Source organism: Porites lutea, chromosome 5 (assembly GCF_958299795.1).
Source record: "Porites lutea chromosome 5, jaPorLute2.1, whole genome shotgun sequence".
In the NCBI taxonomy this organism is placed as follows: Eukaryota; Metazoa; Cnidaria; class Anthozoa; order Scleractinia; family Poritidae; genus Porites; species Porites lutea.
In genome coordinates, this window is record NC_133205.1 from 6,663,080 (window position 1) to 6,687,504 (window position 24,425).

The 24,425-nt window shown below is 40.8% G+C and overlaps 1 protein-coding gene across 1 annotated transcript; it reads left to right on the forward strand.

Moving 5' to 3' along the window:
• The first annotated feature begins 22 nt into the window (after positions 1-22).
• On the forward strand, positions 23-23,745 carry LOC140937252 (uncharacterized protein C05D11.1-like). Its single transcript, XM_073386795.1, has 22 exons — positions 23-174; positions 1,347-1,429; positions 2,550-2,708; positions 3,522-3,677; positions 6,617-6,670; positions 7,401-7,523; positions 8,609-9,244; positions 10,200-10,343; positions 11,234-11,428; positions 12,312-12,414; positions 13,479-13,609; positions 14,644-14,762; positions 15,915-15,976; positions 16,161-16,246; positions 17,114-17,268; positions 18,079-18,259; positions 18,891-18,940; positions 19,647-19,740; positions 20,562-20,678; positions 21,367-21,410; positions 21,672-21,824; positions 23,036-23,745. The coding sequence occupies exons 1-22, from the start codon at positions 33-35 to the stop codon at positions 23,094-23,096; spliced, it is 3,048 nt and encodes a 1,015-aa protein (XP_073242896.1). The 5' UTR covers positions 23-32; the 3' UTR covers positions 23,097-23,745.
• Positions 23,746-24,425: the final 680 nt, after the last annotated feature.

The following is a 24,425-nucleotide window of genomic DNA, read 5'->3' on the forward strand; positions in this document are numbered from 1 at the left end:
CCCTCTCTCTGCATTCCTTGTCATCTCTAAAGATGGCGGAACATTTTGAATTATTGTCTTCCTTCGTGGTTTTAGACTCCATCCCCGTCAAGAAATACCGATCTAAGAGAACAGGCATTAATTTTTGCTTTGCCGAAGTGCCTGGTCCACTCGTAAATGGGTTTCTTTGCCTTGGTAAGTGATCTCTTAATAAATCGCGGCACGTACGTATCAGATCAATGGCCATTCTGTAAGCTTTCATGTGAGACATTCTTAAAACACCTGGTACATGCATGGACTGCTGTTTTATTTGCGGTCGGAGAATAACTGTGGCGGTTCTTTTTTAAAGTTATTGTGAGTACTGTTATGTTCTGGTGCAACTGTTTGCAAAGTTAAACTCTTCGACAGTAGATATGCCCTCTAGGCGGGGGTCGGGCCTGTATTAACCGAGTGCAGTTGGTAACTATGACAACCAGCAACCATGTGGGAGTCATCTACTCAGGCACTAGGGAGCTTAAGTAACGATGAGGATGATGGTAGCAAAAAAGGTCTCTTAACAATGAATTCTCGCTGTTTTGAAATTCATCACTCTTCTTCCATGTCGTTCAACTTGTCAAATATTGGTGAATTTTTTTCTGGAGTTGATTTCTAAAGGAATGTATCCAAATTTAAAATAAGAATAAGAAAATAAATGTGTTGTGTTCACCTCCTTCAGAGAATGTGAAATACGCCACTTACACATCTCCCATAATGCACCTTATTTGCCCCCCAAAATTGAGCTTTGGTTTTCATTTCTCTTGGGTATTACAGCCTTCCCAAGGGAAAAATAGGGCTTGTGCAAAATTTGGAGGGCAAGTAAGGTGCATTATGGGATATTTGCAAGTGGCATATTAGGCAGTTTCATAGTGGCAATGTTGTACAACAATTGCGAAGAAATGTATAAAAAAGCAAAATGCTTGTGCAAAGTTTTTTTGCTAATCTACGTGTAAACCTATTGCTTTTATGGTGTTCTTATTGCTGTTGTTGTAGTTATTGCTCAAGCTCCCTACTGCTACACTGCTAACCACTGGAAAATTGATACTAACAAGCAGGTTAGACAAAGATTAAAAAAATAAAAATCATGTGCAGCATGAAGCAACATGAGCAAAGTCACCCGACCCTAACAGCTTAGCTTTAAAATAAAATTCCAAAACCTGCTGTCTGTGATAAAGCTACACCACCACCCCAGACAATGTTATTGAAACAGAAGATTGCTGCTTTGCATTGTCTTGACTTTAACTTTGCCTACTCATTTAGCCGACATTACAGTTGTGTGGGTACAAGATCATAATGTAAAAATTTCTTCTCTTTCTTTTTAATTTCATCAGCCACTGAGGCTCATGATGATGATGGGTTACCACACACCTTGGAACACCTGGTCTTCATGGGAAGTGAAAACTACCCTTACAAGGTACATGCATATATTGCAAGAAGTAAACATTAAACTGATATGTACGTGTACATGTATCTTGCATCTGATGATTATATCTTATTCAACCATACATAGCCCAAGCTTGAAATATGGTCAATGAACATCGGCAGTGTTCTGTAAGATTAACCCATTCGCTCCTGGAGATTTTGCGGAAAAACGCGTTTTGAAGCTAGTCGAGTGGTTTTCTGGTCACTGTCGTGCTATAAAGAGCTAAAACTTACCACAAACTGGTTTACAGGTCGAACACTTCACGACCTTCTGATCCAGATGCAAAATATCAGCTTGCGATGTTCGGGCATGCGCAGAAAGCAAAATTTCGAGATAGTTTTTGGGTTTAAAAGTGACACAGCAGTCTTGACTTTTACTTTTCGCTTTCTCTCCTCCCTTCTTTTTTCGCTTTTCTTGCCTCATTTTTTTTTCTCTTGCTGGGCATTTAGTAGGCTTCATTTTGGTGGGAAGAGTTTTTAGGAAAGATTTTAGGATCTTAGGATCAGGTGAAAGGAAAGGTAGGTGGGTAATGGAACAAGATTTTCATGGAGATTTTCCGGTCAATGTCACGTGGTTTTCTGCTTGTTTCTCCGGTGTCCTTGACTGAATTGTGCTCATTCCTGGTATGGTTTGAAAGATCTCTTCACTCTGCACAAGTTAGCGAAGAAAGTTGTCCTTGACCGTTAAAACTGATGACGTCACAATGGGTAGAAAGGACCTGGATCCGCACGGGCGGTTACGGGCGGTTCAGGGGCGAATGAGTTAAAATCGTATGGATTTGTTTGGGGAAAAAACTACTGTTTCAGCTGTAACCTTCAGGTATGAAGGGATTTCTATATAAAAATGGTTTACCTTGCTTAAATTGTGTGTTACATTTTTCCTATGTTGTCCGCAAGCCATTAATTTAAAGGCCGTTATTTTTATTGGTTTTAATGTAACGGGTTTTCTCTCTCCAACTAATAAAATCCCCACAGCTTAGCACAATAAATGTGTTGCTGTCTTTTTTCTGATCTCTTCCCTACCTTCTTTTGCTCTTATGTTTCTTTTATATTTTATATTTCTGAATATTTTTTCTACTACATGTACATTACATTTTCTGTTGACACTGCAGGGTCTTTTGGATTTACTAGCCAACAGGTGCCTGGCACAGGGTACCAATGCCTGGACGGCAACTGACCACACAGCTTACACAATGGAAACTGCAGGCAGTGAGGGATTCTTAAACCTGCTTCCTATCTATCTGGATCATGTTTTATACCCAACTCTTACAGTCAGTAATCTACAGTGTAATGAAAATGTGTTTTTACTCTACCCTTTGAATCAATTTATGTTTTTGGGAAACTGCCCATATACGTACATGTACACCTTCCCTTAGCCAACATTTTGTCTTAAGTGAGAATTATGGGCTAATGTTAGCTTAGGGGAGAGGTAGGTGGGCAGTTTCTCCTGTACGTACACTGTACCTACATGTACCATAGTTTAATTTTCAATTTGGTTTTTAATCTTTATGCAGATAGGAAAATAATGTCACTGAATGGATATACCATATTTCCCAAGTAATATAATAATAATAGCCATCCCTTGATTAATCGTCAATAATCGCTCCCCCCGCCCCACTCCTTTTGACATCTTCTTCTTCTTTTTATCCTCTCTGTCAAGTTGAAGTGCAATGTGATCCAGCAACACTGATCAGTGACAATTCGCTATGAACTAAATTTGGAACACTTAAAAAGCCCATGTTCAGTTTATTTGTTGTGATTATTTTTTTTAATTAATGGGAAAATAAAGCAAAATATTTAGGGCATGACTTCCAGTGAGCATTAATTTATTTGAAATAATTGCCTCCCTTGAATAATCGCCTTCCCTCGAATAACAATCGTCCCCTTTTTGTGTGAAAAAAGAAATAATTGCCCCTGGCTATTATTCACCGAAATACGGCGATAAGGTTTTTCTTTCTGTTGTGACTTACAACACAGGCATTATATTGCATTAATCTGTAGTGTTCACAAGGACATTAGTCCACCAGTCCCCCAGCTCTTCCAAACTTCTGCCTTGGTGACAGGCAGTGTCTTTCACTTTCTAGGAATCTGCATACATAACAGAAGTTCACCACGTAAATGGAGAGGGTGAAGATGCTGGTGTTGTTTATTGTGAGATGCAAGGAAGAGAGAACATGGAAAGATCTTTGACTTTCTTGAACTTTACTCGGGAAATGTATCCTGGACATTGTGGCTATAAGGTACAGTTTATGTGTTAAAAGCCTAATGGACCTATGTTACAAGTCAAAATTAAATTCAGGTTAAATAGAGGATATTACACTGCTGCGCGGGGATACAAATTTTATCTTCGAGTGCTGAAAGTATCTCTCACGAGTGAGCGAAGCAAACGAGTGAGAGATAGTTTCAGCAGGAGAAGATAAAATTCGTATCCCCAAGCTAGCCTGAAATTCATCCGATTCATCATCATTCTTTCGTGTAGTTCAAACATTTCGATAAGCTTAATCTTTATCTTAAACAGCAAAATTGCCCTTGTCTTCGAAACTGAAATGCTAAATTGAACTGTGAATGAAGAATCATTGCGGAGAGTCGGTAGGTTTTTCATTTAGAGCCGCTTTGTGGTTTCGGCGGCTGGTGATTTTGTTTATGCGAAGTTTTCTGAGATCAATGTTATAATTCGACCTTCTTGCCATTTTCACCGTCAAGTGTAATGATTCTGTTAGCTTTTCTTTCTTGTTTCCTTGTTTTTTTTTCTTCGTTAAGGACCAAATAGCTTCTTTTCAATTAAAGCAAATCATTGTGTTTTTGAACTAAGTGTTCCGTGTGTGTGTTTGTTTCATTGCGTGATTGCGACCAAGTTTGATTATAGAATTCAGTACAACTGGTTCAGAGTTGTATTGCATGCAGTTGATAGTTTAAACGTTAAACATGAATTACGATCGAAAAAAATAAAGCAATTCCGTATCATGCAGACATTTCCAAACGATATTTCTCGGTTTGCCACTTGAAAATCGTGTTTTACTTTTGCATGAATTAAAGCAAAGGTCAAGGAGTAGTGACGTCACTGGACGGCATTAACGGCTGGTCGATTCAGACGTTACTGAGGGAGTAATAACGACTTGAAGTAATCGGATGAAATTCAGGCTAATCCCCAAGCAGCCATGTAATGTTCTGTTTATTTTACAGATACTGATGAAATTCCTTCATGAAACACAACTTTTGTTTTTATTCATTTTTGAAATAGCAAAATAGTGCAATTAAAGTGGTCACCTATTGCAAAATGCCTGTCATAAAAATGTTATGAAACTCAGATATTAAGTTATAAAGGAGAAATAAAGATAACAATTGGCTAATCATGTTAGTAACCATGGTAACACCAATATCCTCGCACGTGAAAGATAAAAATAGTATCTTCACTGCACACGATGAATAAATGATTTTTTAGCAAAAGAAAAACTCCTGGTATTTCATCAGTATCTATATAATAAAATTGTTTAACCCATTCGCCCCTGAACCACCCGCAACCGCCCGTGCGCATCCAGGTCCTTTCTACCCATTGTGACGTCATCAGTTTTAACGGTCAAGGACAACTTTCTTCGCTAACTTGTGCAGAGTGAAGAGATCTTTCAAACCATACCAGAATGAGCACAATTCAGTCAAGGACACCGGAGAAACAAGCAAAAAACCACGTGACATTGACCTGAAAATCTCCACGAAAATCTTGTCCATTACCCACCTACCTTTCCTTTCACCTAATCCTAAGATCCTAAAAGCTTTCCTAAAAACTCTTCCCACCAAAATGAAGCCTACTAAATGCCCAGCAAGAGAAAAAAAAAATGAGGCAAGAAAAGCGAAAAAAGAAGGGAGGAGAGAAAGCGAAAAGTAAAAGTCAAGACTGCTGTGTCACTTTTAAACCCAAAAACTATCTCGATATTTTGCTTTCTGCGCATGCCCGAACTTCGCAAGCTGATATTTTGCATCTGGATCACAAGGCCGCGAAGTGTTCGACCTGTAAACCAGTTTGTAAAGTAAGTTTTAGCTCTTTATAGCACGACAGTGACCAGAAAACCACTCGACTAGCTTCAAAACGCGTTTTTCGGCAAAATCTCTAGGAGCGAATGGGTTAACCTACAATCTTGGACAAAACTTGATAAAATTACATACTTGGAGAGCATTTTTCTAGAAATCGTAGCTGTAGCGATTCTTCCCTCCCCCTCCCCCTGGAATCAGTGTTGTTGTGTCTTTGAAAGAAAGCCTGATCCCTGGGCATTTGTAGGAAGCAACTTTGAACTGCGGGAAGAGGTTTTCTTTACGCAAAGCCATTGATTTGGAAACAGTTTTGTTGCGTAAGGTAGTGCGCATCAACAAAAAAATGTTCTCAAGTACTTTTGTCCGGGATTGTAGCTTGACTCCTAATTTCCTTTGACTCCAAGCCACCATTCTTCAATAATAATATAATAATAATATTATTATGAGGCTGGGAGACAAAGGGAATTGAGAATCAACCTAGGCTAAGAATTTAAATCTGAAGTTAAGTTTGACCTGTAACACCTATGCAGTAACCCACAATATCTTGGGACAATGTGATGTGAAACTTTTCAAGAAAAAATAAATATTATTTTGGTAGCAACAGTTTCCACCTGTTATACCCTATGTTGCCTCAAGTTAAAGCTTCTTCCCTTAGATTTAGATGGAAGTTAACACTGAAATTTTTACAATTTTATTTGTTTTTACAAGAGGGTTAGTTTCAGTTTTTAATATAACTTGCCATTATGAGAATTTCTCCCTGTAAGCATCTTACTTACAGTAGTAGGCTTGATTTCTGTCATTCTGTTTAGGAACCTTGGCTTATTTCATGAACAGCAGTTTGTAATTTAAACCTAACACCATGGTAAATCTTAACAATTTTCTTGACCTTTAAAGGTGATGTTACACAGGACAATTCGCAAGGTTGCAGCGTTGCAATGTTGGAACAGTGTTGTAACTATTCGAAACAATGTTGCATCAATGTTGCCATGCTGTGTTGTGCAAAAAATCTTCATTGCCAATCGTCTCGTGTAACATCATTAAATAATAATTATTATTGATAGTAATCAGCCACTAATTTCTCCTTAAAAGTGTTAGTAACTACCTGTATACGTATGCCAGCAGAAAGGTTACAAGGAATTTTATTTTCTCATAGTCAGAGACTGGGGGAATTATGGAAAACTTGCGCTCAACCTGTAGTCATGCTAAGGTATGCATTTCTTAATAGTTTATTGTCAGTTTTGAAGGTGAAACTTTCTGGAAACAGAAAGTAGCTTTGGTATTCAGTCGAATGTTAGAATCAATGGAAGGCAGGTTAATAAGAAAATTTGACAGTTTTTTTGGGGCACAATAAAAACTAACTGTTATTAACAGTAATCAGTGTTAACCCAATAAAGGTCTATCTTATCTTTTTATCAGAAGTTAACTTACTTGGAGCATTCTTCCTTTTGGCACCTGTTTTCATTATTATGTAACAATGAAGAAGATATAATTTAGCCTTTTAGGCTACTCTGAAATTTGAGAATAAATAAAGTTCATGTATGCATGTACATTGTATGTATGTAGCTATGTGTAGTATTGAGTGTGTGTGTTTGGGGTGGGGGGTGGGGACCGGGGGTCTTGGTCATAGGGACATGCAAAGGATTGTTTTGAGTTTGAAATTCATGACTTTGGCCTTTTTCTCGTAAGAACCTTAGCTAATATTTTTTGGACAGTATAGTTTGACCAAGAATTCTTTTGGGTATTCAAAAAAAAGTGATGATTTACAGCAACTGCATTGCACTATATTGCTTCCATTCTCGAGTCTTTCTGAGCATTTTTACAGTTTGAAAATCTGGTGTGGGATTTGTGGGGGTTAAGTTTTTCCCAATGCATGAGTGTTAGTACATGTAAAAAAATAGGGGTTTGTGTGGATTTTATTTTGTTGTTTGATTCAACAGGTTTGCAGCTATCATCAGCAATTCTATCGACCAGAAAACTTGTGCGCAATCATTACTGGGCAGATTGATCCAGTCAAAGTATTTCAGACTGTCAAGTCTTTTGAGGATAAGATTCTTACCAAGGCAAGATCTACTTCTTTTTTATTCACTGAAATTAAAAATAATAAGATAATTAAAATTATTGATGTTAAATATTAATAAGAAGTTGCCAGTTGAGGATGGGTACCCCATTGCCCATGGGCTGAAACTGCGAAACCAAACCCTGTTCCAGAGTATACCAGTAACCCCCACTGACATGTCCTATATGCAAACCAGCCACCAGCCTCAAGCCTACAATCTTGGAAAAAATGTTAATAAACTGAAAGTTACCGGTAGATGTTGCCTTGTCAAGCTCCAAAATGAAGTCCTTTAATGTACTAAGATAACAAATATATGTAATTCTCCCAAAATAAAAATTCCTGTAAATACATGTAAAACATGCAATTCTCGCAAAATAAAACAATTCCCCTGACTAAATAACATTGAACAGGGTGGAGTGGGGGAGGGGTCATTGTGGTACTTATTGTTGATGAGAACATGCAAAAATATTAACACTTTTTGTTCAAGGTTGTAGTAATAAATCATGTTCATAGCAGTTGCCCATTTGATTTGATTTATTGTTATTGGTCACCTCTGATAGAGGCTAAAACAAATATTGTTGGCAATATTCTAAACGAGCGAAGAAATGGTACAACACTAGCAAGCCACCTATTGTAGATGTTTTCAAAGTCATTCTGACTGAAGAAGGCATGACTGGTGCAAAAGATTAGTTGCATTCTGAAACTGTTATTGCAGTAAAGGAACACAGCATTCGTCATACATCATGCTGTCCCTCCAAACAAAAACAAGAAGATTTTTGGTTGCAAATTACCCAGTTTTTCACTCATTTCGAACCTGGTTAATTTCAGGTGGAATTACATGTTGAGATACATGTACATGTGTACCTCCTCAGCAAAAGCTGATGAAACTTGGTGTCCTGTGTTTTTCTTCACAGAAAGCCCAACATAATTACATGTATATGTATTTTGTTGGAAGGTTTCGTTATTCTTGTTGCATCAAACACCATGCAGGAATTTTGTGAATGTAGTTAGTGTGCCCAAGAGGACAAGAATGTTTTGTCTTTGAAATATAAAATTAAATAATAAGTATTTTGTTGTCCCTCCTTTTAGAAAACATTGCCTCCTTACAAGAGACCATGGCAAACTCCTGTCCCACCTCTTAGTGATGCTGTAGAAAAGGTTGTCAGGTTCCCAACGGAAGATGAAGAATCAGGTTCTGTTCTCTTAGGATTCCGAGGGCCAATCTGTAGTGATCGTTATGGTATGACTGCTCTGTCTGTCATACTAGACTATCTCACTGATACCCCAATAGCTCCACTACAGCGTGATCTTGTAGAAATTCCAGATCCTTTTTGCAGCGACATCTCCTGTGATATTTTGGAGTATTTGGAAAGCTGTTTGGTTATAAAGGCTAAAAATGTGCCATTTGAAAAGCTTAATGCCACTAAAGAAAAGATCAAGGAAGTTTTGGGAAATCTTGCAGAGGGAAAAGAAGTGATTGACATGAGCCGCATGGATGTGGTCATTCATCGCAAAATTCTGGACACAAAGAACAATTTTGAGAATCACGCTCATGACACCTTTGCGGATGCTATAGTCGGTGACTTTCTGTATTCCACTAAAGCAGAAGATCTTCATTCGAGACTTGGGATAATTCAGGACTTGGAAAAGCTTCAAAAAGAGACAGTGGACTATTGGGTAGCAGTTTTGAAGAATTACTTTAGTAAATCATCTTCTAGTGTTGTGGTAAGTACATGCAGAGAATTACAAAAATGCACCTATTTGTTACCTACAACCCCGGTCAAAAAAACTTGGAATACTTCCTATTTTTTGGGCATGCTCAGTGCAGCCCCTCGCCCCCGTGCAGAGTTGTTAAAAAGCGCAGTTTGGGAAAGTTTGAGCGATTTTCAACTTTGTGAAGGGAGGAAGCGGGGAAAATCGACTAAGTGTGTTCTAACTATTTTGTTCGGGGTTGTAGCTTAGGCTGTTCCAGGCTCCAAAATAGCAATGTGCAGAGATCATAGCAGCTGATAAGAAGAACGTGCGGGTGCTGAGGAGCCGAGAGAAGGTCTTGTTTTCGTGACGTCCCTCCTATCTGCTAGTCTCCCTCGCAGCCGTTTTTTGGATGTCACGCAACGCTCATTTGTACAGTGGAACCCGAGTGATACGGACAGCGAGGAGACTTGCCGTAGTATCCGTATTATCCGGGTGTCAGAAAAAACTGGGTCTCAGAAAAAAGGTCACGAACACGTGTTTGTTAGATAAAAAGACTAAAGCAGACAGTGTTACGAGAAAACCTTGCTTATTTTCTGAACTGAAGTCTGAAACTTTAACAAGTTCATCCTAGAGAAACCTCACTATCATTTACCATTGTCTCGGAATAAAATTACCTCTAGTTTTAAGTACTGTTCTTGAAACACGACAATGGAATATTGTGACTTTGTACTGATGTTTTTAGTTTGCACTCAGCCAGGTAGACTGAACATTAGACAGGACCTTTGAGAGTTTCTCTACAGTTTCTGTTAGGTTTTCACTGGTAAGATATTCAGTCATAGACAGTGGGCTAGATAGACAGTGTCCGTAAAGCACGGTTGACTATATCTAGGAGTTTACGACTTGAGATGCAGGAAATGTCCTTCGTCCGTACGGGTTTCCGTGTTAAATGGGTGTTCGTATAGCGGGTTTCCCCTGTATTTTGCAGATAATTGGAGAACCCAGTTCTAAGATGATGACGGAGATGTCAGAGACTGAGAAAAAGAGAGTTGCAGAGCAAATAGCAACGCTTGGTGAAGAAGGATTGAAAAGCAAGAGACAGCGACTGGAGAAAGCAACGGACGACAATGAGGTACACTGTAGTTCTGTTGAAATGTTTTTTAGTTATTCTTTTTCAGGCTTCGTCGTCCTACAATATGTTTCTGTGGACGTCGCTTGACGTAAAGTCTTTCCCAACGACTGCGTATGAGCGCAATTGTTGCACCAAAATCTATTCGCCACAATCGACTACAAAGCAGACTGTCCCTTTCCCTTTTTGCATGAAGTGCCGAATCATGAATTCTCGCTTGCGAAACAGTAGCCTGCGAGCAAGCTCTCCAATCTCCTTTCGCGAGGGGCTCTCGCGTGACTTTCCCAAATGGAGCGAACCAGTCATGAGCCACAGCCACATGTGAGCTCTCCCCAGTTTCACTCTCTCTTTTCACCCTCGCCCCAGACCTTTCATTTGAAGAGGGCTCAGGTTCTTCACCATTGGCAACTGATACCGGGTATGTCACACGAGGAAAACTAAGGCTGCAATCGGTCCTCACCACATACCTGCCTAACGCTTCCCCATTTAAGTGTCACGCTTTAAGGAGCTGTGTCTCGGCTGTCTTGCTCTTCAAGTTTGTCCATCCTTGCCTCCTTTGGCACAATCTCGTTCCCAGAGGCCGCGATCCTTTTGTACAGCGACGGAGATCATCAGCTGGACAAAAGGCTCTGGGGACGAGATTGCCTTTGATGGCCTCTTTTTGTATCTGCTGTGTTATTTATACCTTCTTTTCAGGTTTTTAGCTGATATTTTTATGTTTTACTCAGTCTGGTGGCAGTTGCCTTTGTTTGAATTTTGATAAATTTCATGGCACAGCTCCTTTAAGTACTTGCCTATGTCAAGTAATAGAAAACAGTGATGGTTTTTTGTAAGGTTTTACATTTATTTTTCATGTTTGGTCTTAACTATCATTGACAACCTTGACCTTTCAGGTCGCTCCTCCTCCAGAAGTAGTCACCAGTCTCCCCGTGCCATCAATCTCCAGCATCAGTTTTCATCCAATCAAGATGTTCAGCAACAGGAGACAAGATGGCTGTAGTCATTCTGAACCCGAGGCAGTCAAGTTCCCTGTAAGCGAGATTCCTTATGCATTCCAACTTGATCACGTGTCGACGCTGTTTGTCAAAGTAAGTACCATCCAAGGATTATCGCGATTATTAAAAGCGAAGGAAGGAAAATCGCTTAAAGCGGCTTAGCTTTTACATTCTCTGGTACCCAAGAGCAGCAATCTGGGACGCAGCATCCACAGCCGAGATCAATGCAAGCACAGTCTCATCCATAAACAGCTCATGATCACAAGATATCAATTAGCCAATTGGACAGCTACGTTCAAAACATAAACGGGAAAGAGCACGAACAGGGCGTGTGGATAGGCGTTACTTTTTCGGCTCCCTCCCCCGTCGCGCGTGTCTCGCGTTCCTCTTTCGCTTCGCGTTTGCCTTCGCTTGCCTGAAAAACGCGATAAAAATAACGCTTGTTCTGCGGGTTAATTTGACTCACTCACGGCCACACATCACTTAATAGACTGGGAGAAGTCTCTTAGTGTTAGTGATTAGTACGCGCGCCGAGGTCGCGTTACGCGTGAAGCGAGGGCAGCAGCCCGAGAAGAAACCCTCGTCTCGCACCCTCCAAAATATGGGAGGGATCGCGGCAATTGTATGAAAAGTATACTTTGAGAAGCCTATTTTTTCAGTCAGTTGATTGGATGCTTATTTAGACTCGAGAGAGCCGACGGGTCGCTCGCTTGATTTAATCGCCCGCACGACCATCCGCGGGACTGTTCGTAGTCTCTACGGAAATGATCCTTTAGATAGAACTGAGGTCTGTCCCAGAGATCGTTGTTCCAACAATCGCCCAAGTGTTGTTTCATCGAGGGAGAACCCTTGGTTTCATATAATCGCTACTGTAGTTAAACTTTTTCATTGATCGTATTACTTTTTGGAGCAAGTGCAGTCCTTCGAAAAGCGCTTCGAGAAGTAAATCTTCCTCTTTGTTTTTGTTCGTTTTCAGCTTAGTGTTTTGATGGATACAGCAAGCATACCAGAGGAGCTCAAGCCCTACCTTAGCCTCTACCTGGAAGTTTTGTTTGAGTCTCCGGTATTGAGAGAAAATGGTATGCGAAATTATCTCTCTCTTAGCACAATTTGGCTCCTTCATTCGCTTGCATGCTGTCTGTAACCTTTGTTTTGTCATCATACAGTTCGCAGCCAAATATAAGTAGAGAACTGGCACGCTATACAGAAAACTAGGCCTATTCCGCAGGGGCTTAATCGAAAACGTGTCTTGGCATAAATTGCATTCCAAGACCATTGCTTCTTCCCCTGGATGGATACTAGTTTATCACAGGGGTACCCCAAGCAGTATGTTGGCGGAACCCCTTTTTTACACTTAAGTGGAGAGAGACAAAGTGGAGCAAAGCTTTTTGCCCTGAGGCAACAATACACGGACACTATTTATACTAACTAGTCTCCTTCGCATCCGCTCGGGCCGGAGTCACGCAGTGCTCTGCACATGCCCAAAGCCCGCGCCATATACCATTCGTGATAGGGACCGCTGGCCAGCATCGTCTTGTGTTTAACCTCGCCTAAATTATATTGAGCCTTATGTTAGGGGATGTTTGCTTGGAGGCAGGAAGATCCTAGCAGCAAGAAGATCCCAGAAGGTGGATCATCCCAGCGCCGTATGTTTTCTGTAGTCTGTTTACGTGCAAAGGGTTGTACTTGTGTCTAGCGCTAGGATCTTCAAAACTTTCGGCTAGGAAGATCCTAGCTCCATGTAAGCTGCCTTCGCTAGGAGCATCCTAGTATTACGGAGAAACCAAACAAAAATGGCGGCGGATCTTCAGTGGCTAATCACGGCAATAAAAGCCGATCATTTCGTTTGGCGTTGCGAAGAGCTCATTATTGGGATAATTCTGCTGAAAGGTACTGCAGAAGAGCCCAAATTGCAGTTTTCTCTTTGTCGCCCGCCATTTTTATTCCTTCTCTAACCTTCTCTACTTTGGCACCACATGGACCGAAATCTCTGCCTGTAAACCCAACGGAAATTTATTCCGCCTTCTAGGATCATTCTGGAACTAGGATCTTCCCCTCTCTACATAAATAGCCTCTTAACCTTACTCTTAAGAGTCCGTAACCATAAATATCAGTTTAATTATGAAGTGATGTTTCACCTCAGGTCTTGTTCCGTTTGAGCAAGTCGTAGCAGAGCTGGCTGCCGACACTCTTAGTCAAGAGTCTTGCTTAGGACTGGAAGGAAGAAGGTTCATGCCTGACGAGTTTTCACAACTGGCTTGTGTGTCACTTAAGGTGAGACTTCATATCCGCACTGAATAACTCCTTTATTTTCAGCTATCTTATTCAGCCATGAAAATTAATTCGAATAACGTTTCCTGGACTATTTTGTACAAAATTGCATTTTTAGACAGGATACAATAGAACAGCAAAGCCCCCTTCCCCCCAAAATCAATAGTGAGTTTACGCAACAGGACGGGGGAGGAAAGAAGACGGCAAACCTTGTGTGACAAGCGTGACAATAATTTGGTTTGAAAAAACTTTCCGCCAAACTTCACCCTCCTTTAAATAGATCTTGCTGTAAAAGACCAGAAAACATTTATGTAAGTGAAGATCATGACAAAACACGCAACTAACAGCCCTGTCACGTTTGTTACCCACAGGCGTTTTGGCGTCCTCTTCTTTCTGCCGTCCTGTTGATTAAACTCAGTAGGGAGCTTTAGCAACGACGACGGCGACGACAACGAGAACGTCAAAACAGCAAGAGGCTTATTAAGCAAAACAACAAATTTGCACGTGCATCACGCTTTTCTTGTACATTTCTCTGCCGTCTCTCCACGACTACGACGTGAAAATGCATAATTTCACGTTTTATGGAGGACGTAATTAGCAACGACGAATTTTTTTTTCTCTTTCCAAACTTCAGTGCGGTCCCAAGAAATCAACTCCAGGGAAATTCGCCCACTTTTGACATTTCAAGCGCACTGGAATAAACGCGGAAAAGTTTGAAAAACGCGAATTCATTTTTAAAGTGACGTTTCCGCTCCTGTCGCCGTCGTCGGTGCTAAAGCTCCCTATCCTTGAATAGGAGAACCGAAGGGGGGCGAGGTTAAATTTTCCGCCTATTTTGAGACTGCAGCCGTATGAATTTTGGATTTGGCCCTATGTCTTAATTGTTTATCTCTGTAATCATTTATAATTAGCAAGTTGTAAGTTCTGATATCTCGATACAGCGGCCTAGTGGATAACGCAAGTAAGCGTTATTGCCCCTCTCTCCGTCTTCCCCTGTAATTCATGTGATTAACACGTGCTCTGCCCGCAACCCATAGCTTGAAGTTGAGAAGTATGAGAAGGGAGTCAACTGGCTTCACGACCTGCTTTACAAGACTCAGTTTACTAAAGAGCGGCTGGAAATTGTGGGCAAAAAGATGATGAATGACGTTGCCAGGTGAGGCTAGTCATAGTGGATACAGGCTTTAAAGCGGGGTGATGATGATGATGATGTTAATGATGGTGATGATAATAATGATGATGATGATGATGATGATTTTGATGACTCACAAGACAATTATGATAGCAATGACTAATACTATTATCGTTGAGGTTAATGATGATTTTACAGGTCAAAAATGATTTCTCTTTAAAATTTTTTTACCCAAGTTGATACTCAATTGTCTTCTGATGATAGCAATGATGGTGTACAATTATCTCCCGAAGGGGAGGTAAATAGTGATAGATAGAGTGGTTTTCGTGTGAGTGTCCTAAAACCAAAACCAAAGTAATTACTCTGGCCAATCACATAGGACACAGACAATACATTGAACCAATCAAAACTCGAAGTAATTACATGTGGCTGACGCAAAGCGCGGGAAAATGCATGCGAGCGCGTCACAATTGGCTTTGGTTTTACTTCTGATTGGATGAAAAGGTGGCGCGAATCTTTTAAGCCAATCGCATCGTGTAGAAAGTGCAAAACCAATTACTTTTCGACACTCAAATGAAAACCGCTCTATACCGAGACGCGAACCATTGAGTTATATATCTAGCACTATGCACCGACCCTGAGAAGAATAGTTGTTTCTTGTTTTTGTTTTTGATGTTTTTTTTTTACCAATAAGTTGGATGAAATTGATCAAGTAGTTTTTGTAAATAAAAAGCGTCACTTAGTAAGAGCTTTGTTTACGTTTTTATTGACAGTGTTTCGGGGATTTGTCGTATGTATTTCACGATTTTATCGCAAATTCAGTTAGAAAATTATTTTCTTTGTATCAGTAAACACCGACGAGCCAAATTGGGTTACTTCCTTGGTATTTGTTGGTGCAACCGAAACTGTCTTAATTGGGACGACATTTTGATTACCTTCCCAAAACAGTAAATATAGCCAATGATATTCCGAGTTACGGAAGCCAATCAAAACGCGCAAAAATTACTGTCAACTGATTTGGCAAAATAATATTAATACTAATGGTGATTATCACGGGCAGCCCATTTTCGTTCTCTCTTTGTGTACTACTGGCTGAATTTACGTGTTTCGCTAGGATGATCAATGTTGCACTAAGTGATGTTTCTCTGTGCTTTTTTTTACGATAATCTTGAACAGAATGAAGCGAGATGGCAGAACTGTGACCAAGGTTCTCATTAGAGACATTGCTTTTACTAGAGGTGAGAAATGGCCCGGATTAACGTTTACTGTCGTGTCACTGTCCCTAAAGACAGGTCTACAAACGGTATAATCACTCTTTTTTTCGTGCCTCATTCAAAGGGCGGAAAATTGACTTATAAATTCTTTTGAAACCAATGTCTTCTTCGAATGTAACTTACCGTCGTTGTTTTGTGTGTTTTTTAGAAAGCAATATGTTTTCAGCCAATATGGTGCGCCAGTACAGTTTCTTAAACAAAGTTATGACTGAACTGGAAGCTGATCCCACTCAGGTTTGTTTTCTTTGCCCTTTTCTGGTGACCGTGACTTTCGAGTAGTCTTTCTCTTCGGGTTCTCCAGCGCAAGCCTCCCACGCAGAAGTTCTTAGGGGTTCGTCACGCGTTCCTGCCCAATGCAGAGGAGTCTTTTCGCTTCTGATCGGGTGCTACGCGACGGAGCCTGGGAACTGCTAACAAACGTCTAAACAGATAATCGCTTAGTCGAGATCTCATATCAGAAATAGGTAGCCGCCCTGTGTAGAAATGCAGATTTGACTAGACAGAAATCGTGCCGAAATCATCATGTAAACAGAAGCCCTATCCAGTACAGTTTTCATGGCGGCGCAAGAGCTCTCCGGTTCAGTGTGAACATAGCGTTAGGTGCGATGTTATGTGAATGATTGGCGAGAAACGCGCCCTCGCTTTCTCGAGCGCTTCTTCCCTCCCCCCAACCTTTCAAACAACTACTTCGCACAGGCTAGTGTAATGAGGCTTTTGTTTGCGAGCAAGGTTTTGACGGGGGAGGGCGGGGAAATAATGGAAGGAGAGGAAGCTCCCCAGCCACTACGTGTAGCCCCCATTTTCCCTCAGGGATAGTAGAGCGAGCGAAGCGGGAGCGCGCGTGAAAGTCTCCCCACCGCGTCTCGCTTTTTCTCGCGTGGGGTGATTTTCGCGCGCGCTCGCGTTTCGCTCGCTCTACTATCCCTGAGGGAAAATGGGGACTACTCGTAGTCTAATGTCCTGGCCTCTCGTACATGAATGTAGAGCTTCTTGGCAAGCCATTTTGCGTGAAATACTTCATATTGCTGATTGGTCAGTAAAATTAAAGGTCTATACTTTTTCTCTCAATTTATACCAGCGTGGGCTGTAATTTAATTTCAGGTCATTGAGAGAGTCGAGAAGCTGCGTTCTCTCTTGACCCAGCCGTCAAACTTGAGAGTTCACGTGGCGGCGGATGTGAATAGATTACCTGACAATCCAAATATGCTCTGGAAAACCAAATTACTGGCTGATGCTTCAGTCCCAATACCAACAAGGTATGAATTTAAGCACATCAGTATATCCAGCCATATAAATTTTGTCACTGGCTCCACTCATAGTTATTAGAGGAGACTGGTTATGAAAAGCGGCAAACATCAATGATAAAATTAACAGTGCTGCAGTTTATGTTGGAAGCACCCTGAAAGTGCACAATCCTTTGTTTTCTGTTGGCAAATTGTTACGGAATAAATTAATGCAACGTTTTTATTGGTCAATACAATCAAAATGATAGGAATTCTTTTAAACGTTGTGCACTTTCAGGTCCACAAAAACATATAACAAAGGAGTCTGACGGGTTTCATAACCATTCCACTCAATTAACTATGCTCCACTGTTTTAATTTTCAAATTCTTCCGCCTCTAGCTTATTTCAGGCTGTCAGATAGTAGGGATAACGCGTAGGTCATAGGCACGCGGAAATATGTCAGCTTCGTAGACCCAACTATCTCGGAACCTTGAACTGGCTGTTACGCCTCTTACGCACATCCGGTAAACAAGATTTATCCGAGAAGTCTCTCGAACTAAAAAACCTGAAACGTGACCATTCAAATGAAACTAGTTTAGCAGTACTTTGATCACATTCTGGTAAAAGTTTTCAGTTGGATTCTTAATCCTTTGGCAGAAAAGCTGATAACAAGATTTCATTTGTTTTTTTTTATTAGTTGTTTTGTTATGAGAGAACCGACCAACCCAAATCACATTTTATTAACCTCCCATTTTATGTTCTTTTTATCCTCTGGCCGACTGCTGTCATGACTTTAACTGTATTCGCTTTAAATACCAGAGTACATGTTTTTGTTAATACAGCATCTCTCCCGTGCGAAAATCCAGTGCGTTTCTGGCCAAGAACCCTGTGCATGGGAAAATAGCAGGAATTGGTTCAGTGGAGTCTTCATTCCTCTTTCAAGTTACACGATGTTTTGACAGCTTTGATCACCCAGACCTTGGGCCTTTGATGGTCTTTCTAGAATGTCTAACCACACTTGAGGTAAGTTTCTCTTCCCTCTTACGTTAGCTCTTTTCCAATGACACGTGGACGGAACATCGCGCAAGGACAGGAGAGAAACCAGGTAAATGATAGAAGTACGGGTTGAGAAGGTGTGACGCGAAAATCCACAGCTTTTGTCCAGTGTTTCAACAGCAATTCAGGGGCGTAGCTAGGGGGGTCCTGGGGTGCCCGTGACCCCCCCCTTGGTAGGCCTTCACTTGAGCAAACAACCTACAATATTCAGGTGGCGAAAACGCCATGACAATATCTTGGCCTTAAAAGCCATTGTTGAAAAGCCCACTTTTTTAAAATTTGTTTTTTGGTAAAGTGTTTTCGTCAACGGCTCTTGTCTTTAGGTAATATGGGCCTTCATGCCGCGATAATACGACTGAGCCCGCTGATACACTAGGGAGAGCAGCGGTATAAACCATCCCCCCCTTTGAAAAATCCTGGCTACGCCCCTGCAATTGACAAGCGTTTTAGCGCGATGATTTCAACGTACTTGGTGTACTAGTATAAGGGAAGTAGTATTCTACATTCATTCTGTAAAATGAGTTAACATGAGGGAATAAGTATGTCAGGGAAACATGTTTTCTTTTCTCGTAAGTGATCAATTTTAATTTTTCTGCAGGGTCCAATATGGCGTCAGGTTCGAGGTCTCGGTTTGTCATATGGCTATGCGTATGTATTCCCAGTCGTTTGTTTAGCTGGAAGGCTCTTTACCTTTGATTTTCTAGCTGATCAATGCTGACGTTTTTACGGTTAAACCACAGGCAGCCCAAGCTCCGTATGAGAGTTTAATTTTTAATACTTTTGGTCTCATATTGCTTGATCCTCAAAATGGCCGTGAACATAAAGGATTTGTATAGGAATTCTGGTAAAACTATGATTCAAGGAGATAAATACTCGCTGAGATTTTCAATATACTCTATCTTATTTACTTTGTTTGTTCTTGCTTGCTGTGTGGTTTTTTCCCGATCCGCTGCGATTTAAGCGTCGATAAGCGATTTCTTTTACCGCCGAAAAACGAATTCCTAGAAGTAAAAACTCGGGGGGTAAAAGAAATCACTTAACGACGCTTAAATCGCATCGGATCGGGAAAATAACCACACAGCAAGCAAGAACAAACCAAGTAAATAAAGTAGAGTGCACTTCATTGAAAATCCAAGCGAGTGTTTATCTCCTTGAATCTTTTACCTGAATTCCAATACAATTTCTTTATGTTCACGGCCACTTTGAGGATCACGCAGTGGGAGACCACACGTATTAAAGATAAACTCTCATACTGAGCTTGGGCTGACTGTGTTATAACCTGTGTTAAGCGGACGCTCTCGTTAACGGGTGTCTGTTTAATCTTTCTGAGGAATTTCCTTTTGTCCTTTTGTAGAATGCGCGTAAATTTAGAGTGGGGACTTCTATATCTTGTTCTCACCAAGTCAACTCACCCGGTGAAGGCTTACAAGAAAACTCAGGAGATTGTTGTGAGTACAACTGACTATTCCAGAAAATACCATAACATACCATAATACTCTTTGTTGGTCACTCCAAAATTTTGTATAAGCATTGTTTTCAGTTTTTCTTGGGGCCAAGAGAAACTAAAGACAATGCTCATGGTATGTTATGGTACTTTCTGGAGTGGTCAATACAGTGCCGGATCCAGAGCTTGAGATAGGGGGGTCGGTCAACCAGACCCTGAGATAAAGGGGAGGGCCAGTCTCCAAAATTTTTTTTCGGCCCGTCGGGCATCAGTACGGTCTGAAAATAAGCCCCCCCCCCCCCCCCCCGGGCCCCTCCCCTGGATCCACCACCTCAATAATAACAGGGCAAATAACCATGGCCATGAGAATTGTTTACGTAGAATACTGTAAACTGCCGCTTGTAAGTTCACCCACTTTTAAGCCTTTCCCCCTACTTATGTCCCCATCTACTCAACAAAAGAGTACATCCGATACAGAAATACAGACACGTGATCCATGCTGTTTTTAACCAACATATAAAATAATCAGTATTACAGGATAAGTAAAAGAATACTCAAGAACAGGTTTTCAGTAAGAGATCGACGATCGAATGAAACACTACGCAAGGTTAAAGCAGGTTTCTAGATGTTTCCGACGCGTACTTTTTATTAGTCTGAAATGTCATACGTCTCCATACCCAACCTCCCCTCCCTCCCCCTACGGGTTTGGCATTCCAGTCAATGACTCCTGGGAATTCTTAGTAGTGGTATGCCGCCCGGTTCTCAAAATCTTGACCCTGTTTCAGACCAATGTTGTTATAATATTACTTGTCGTGTTGTTACCAGGATGGATATCTGTCTGGTGCAATGTCGTTTGACGCTGGTGAACTGGAATCTGCCATCAGCAGTGTGATATTTGAGATCATCGAACGAGAGAAGAGCGTTTCGTCAGCGGCCTCCGAGGTGATTCAGATTAGTCTGGTTTTTCCCTATCTTTAGACCTTTCACTGGCAAAGGTGGCCAAAGTTAAGCTTACACAAGGTTTACCATGTAAAATTACTGCTGAAAATTCTAGCGAGTATCTATCTTCTTGAACCTTTTACCTGAATTCCCACACAAATCCATTTTAGGGATTACGCAATATGAAGCCACTTGTATTAATGATAAAACTCTCATACTGAGCTTGGGCCGCCTGTGGTCGACAGTGCGGTTTTATAATCCACTCTTCTCTGATTAGAAGTTTTACATTGACTATTTATCTGATTCTCGAAAATGAAACAAGAGAAGCGGTTGTTTTTCATGGGGCGTTACACACACACACAAAATAGGCAGGAAGTACCTCCGTGATGTGTTTTGAGCCTTTCTTTCTTGGCACAGCGAAGTGTTTTATCGGTCGTTGTTAGGTAACTCGTTGTACCCCTTATGTGTACTACACTTCGTAATGCAACATAAGGCGTTTCATTGTGTTAAGGTGGATTTCCACTGTCGCGTAATTTTTACAGGGGTACGCCCGAAAATTTTACGCTCGTAAATGAAATAGAGGCAATGTATGAAAGGCCACGCGTAAACGGCTGAAAGAAGAAATACTGTTTGCGAATTTGCCATCCCTTTCACTCTTAGCTTACTTATATGAAACGTTTTTTTGTTTCAGAGTTTGCTGTCACAGTTTAGAGGTGTAGCCCCCGACTATAACAGGTACGTGTACTGTCTTTCATCCCCGCTTCTCCTCCTCATACAAGCAAGCCTTTGTCAGACGCGTCAGACGGGAAGGAGAGGAGGCAAAAAAGCGCGAAAGACAAAATAGAGAGGGGACGCTTGTCGCAGAGAGCGACAGAAATCTGGCCTACTAAACATGAGGTCTTGGAAAACTTGAAAAAGTCATGGAAATATTCATGAAAAGTCAAGAATTTGAGGACCTCAAAAGAGTACGAACCCTGTTTTATCGTTGTCTTCTAGATCCTTGCTAGCTAAAGTCTCCCAGGTGACCCTTGCTGACCTAATCAGGGTAGGACGGACGTATGTTGCTCCTCTGTTTGACCCGACTCAGTCCTCTGTTGCCATCTGTTGTCATCCATCCAAAGTGGAAGAGATAAAGGAGGAATTTAAAAGGTACGAAAATCTTACTCCCCTTTCATTCTAGTCTAAAATGCCGTACGTCTCCACCCACCTAACTATGACATTTCAGACTACTTTCATTCTAAAAAAATATCTCATTTTCTTGAATAAGCGTCTTTTCTGTTCAACATTAAAGATGTCACAGAAAAGTATATTCCTTTTTTCCCATTGTTTCTTAAGCTTTATTTACGGTGGCTTCAACATAGAAGAACAGTTTGTTTCCCCGCTACATTCGTTGCAGTTTTCCCTATAGCCATGTATGTGCCTGCAGTTTTCGTTTTTGGCCATTGTCTATGGCATTTTTGGCGTTTACCGCGAACTTTTTACATACCTAACACATCACAGGCTCCACTACCCTACAATATCTTCTTTATTTTGATGAAGTGCCCCCTTCTTTAAATAAACCTTGTCCCTCCGCCCTCTCCTCCTTTGGCAGAGATTTAAGATACTTTTTTTTATTATAATCAGAGAAAGTACGTTAAGCAATGTCGCAAAAGTAGGGGCGGTGTTAACCAGGGGTATTTATCGCTGATATGGAAAATCCGGAAATTCCGGCTGGAAAATCATGCAGTTGGTTTGCACCATTTCATTTGGGAAGCTTCAAAAAGCAGTAGTGTTCAGAAAGTATGGTCTGTAATTTCAGGCGCTTCAATTTTCCCCTTTTTTTTTAGTCTTTTCAGGTGATTCGGGTATACTTTGTAGTGGGTCGTTCTCCCACTACGTCAAATTTTATAGTTTTATGTTTATGCAAGAGAATTCCACCCGGGTGATTTGTGTAAATGGTTTGCATCCCGGGAAACCTGGGGTGAAAAGCCGGTCGCAGAAGACGAAGAAGTTGCACCGAAATTGTTAAATTTGTCCTAACTGCGTATAAAATGAGTTCTTGATTGTTATGTGGTCAGCCATTCCTATGCCAGCTCGTGTAAAGTCACAAGGCAGTGCCATTCTAACACATTTGTTCATCCATCAGCGTCTCGCAACGTCTACTTGTACAGTTTTGTATCTAGAACTTTGAATGTCTTGAAGCTACCACACTGACCGCTTTTAAACTTGCGGTTTCGGTGATTGATTTTTCCTCACAGCGGAGCCTGGTTCCAGGCTACAATAGCTGTGACTATAGTAGAGTGCTGACCAGTTCACGTGTATGGGCAACCTTTGTGGATTAAAGCTATAGATGAAAACATATTTTTGATCTTCATTTTCAGCATGAACAAGCTGCTCAGTGTGGTTACGTCGCTAGATGAAGAATTTACATGGACCATTTGAACGTGTTACTGATATTTATCACACAACACGCAGCCCCCCATCTCCCTTCACTGACCACTGACTGTTGTCTGGTCGGTATAGTTATTAAACGTACCTTTGAAACAAGCCAGAGAGTGTGGTCACGTGTGAAGAGGAAGAATGCAAATGGCCCAGTTTAGCGTCGTACTATAATTAAGGACCACGCATGCGCAATCCAATTCTGGTAACCATATGTTGTCTGGACGGTATTGTGATATGACATATTATAAACTAACCAGTTAGAGTAGTCACGTCTTAAGAGGGAGAATTTACAGTGACCAGCTGAGTTTCTCAGCGTTATTACAGAGCACGTACTCCTGTCATCCCTTTTCTTCTAACAAAGACCACAGCTCAGGGCCAGTTCATGTGCTCAGCAAGGTAACAGCGCATGGGCCTAAGACGCAAATTCAAATAGTACCCATTTTCGTCTTGGGATTTTTCAATTATTTATTTTTCCAAGTTATGTAATAAACAAATCAGTACAGAAATACACAATAAAGGAAAATAAAAATGAAATACAACAAAATAATAATAATAACATCAATTATAAAAATGGCTTTACAGGGGTAACGCGATTATTGGTAAATTACCAGTAACCAATAATACTCGAAATTGCGTTAAAAAAAAACAATATCCCCTGAGATTGAGGTCGGAAGTGAAAAGGGGAAGGAATTTTCAATGCAATACAAAAATAATCTGAAGACTTTAAGGTCAATTAAAATTGTTCAGCGCCTATAGAACAGAGATGGCTTTTTGTTGTTCGTTGCAGAACAATGAATTCGGTATAATCAACCAAACTGATTAAGTGAAGTTGCCGTAGGATAGTTAAAAGCCTTTCGAGCGTTAGAACTTTGTTAGAACAAGTTGAGTAAAAACGCCACAATGTAAGCTTACTCCCGATGATCTTCAAAGATTATAATTCAATCTTAAGACTAAACGCTACATCAGCTTCTCAGATAACAATCAGGGAAAACATCAAATACTGTAACACCTCTTTCTTGCGGGAAACTGAAAAAGAATAATTCGTGGGGGAAAAAGTTGTTTAAAATAAAATCACGAGATACTGACGTCATACGGAGTCCCTGTCCCTGGAAGTCAAGCATATGGTGTACTGACACTGGAACACTGTTTTGAAACTCAAACAGCGAACATCAGGATCTGATCGTAACCCATATCAAAGGTTACCTTATCACATGAAATTTTGATGTGCGTATATTTCGTGACACTTAAATTTGGCGACTGTTGCGAAATTAAATGCGCATTTTTGAGTACAACAATTTACATTTCATAGGCTATGTTATTTAACATTTC

What these genes read in the sequence shown, in the direction of transcription:
- LOC140937252 (XM_073386795.1), top strand. Translation starts at nt 33, where the DNA reads ATGGCGGAACATTTTGAATTATTGTCTTCCTTCGTGGTTTTAGACTCC. An exon ending in AATCATCTTCTAGTGTTGTG is followed by an intron (nt 9,245 to 10,199) that starts GTAAGTACATGC and finishes TGTATTTTGCAG; the next exon opens with ATAATTGGAGAACCCAGTTC. An exon ending in ATAAAGGAGGAATTTAAAAG is followed by an intron (nt 21,825 to 23,035) that starts GTACGAAAATCT and finishes CTTCATTTTCAG; the next exon opens with CATGAACAAGCTGCTCAGTG.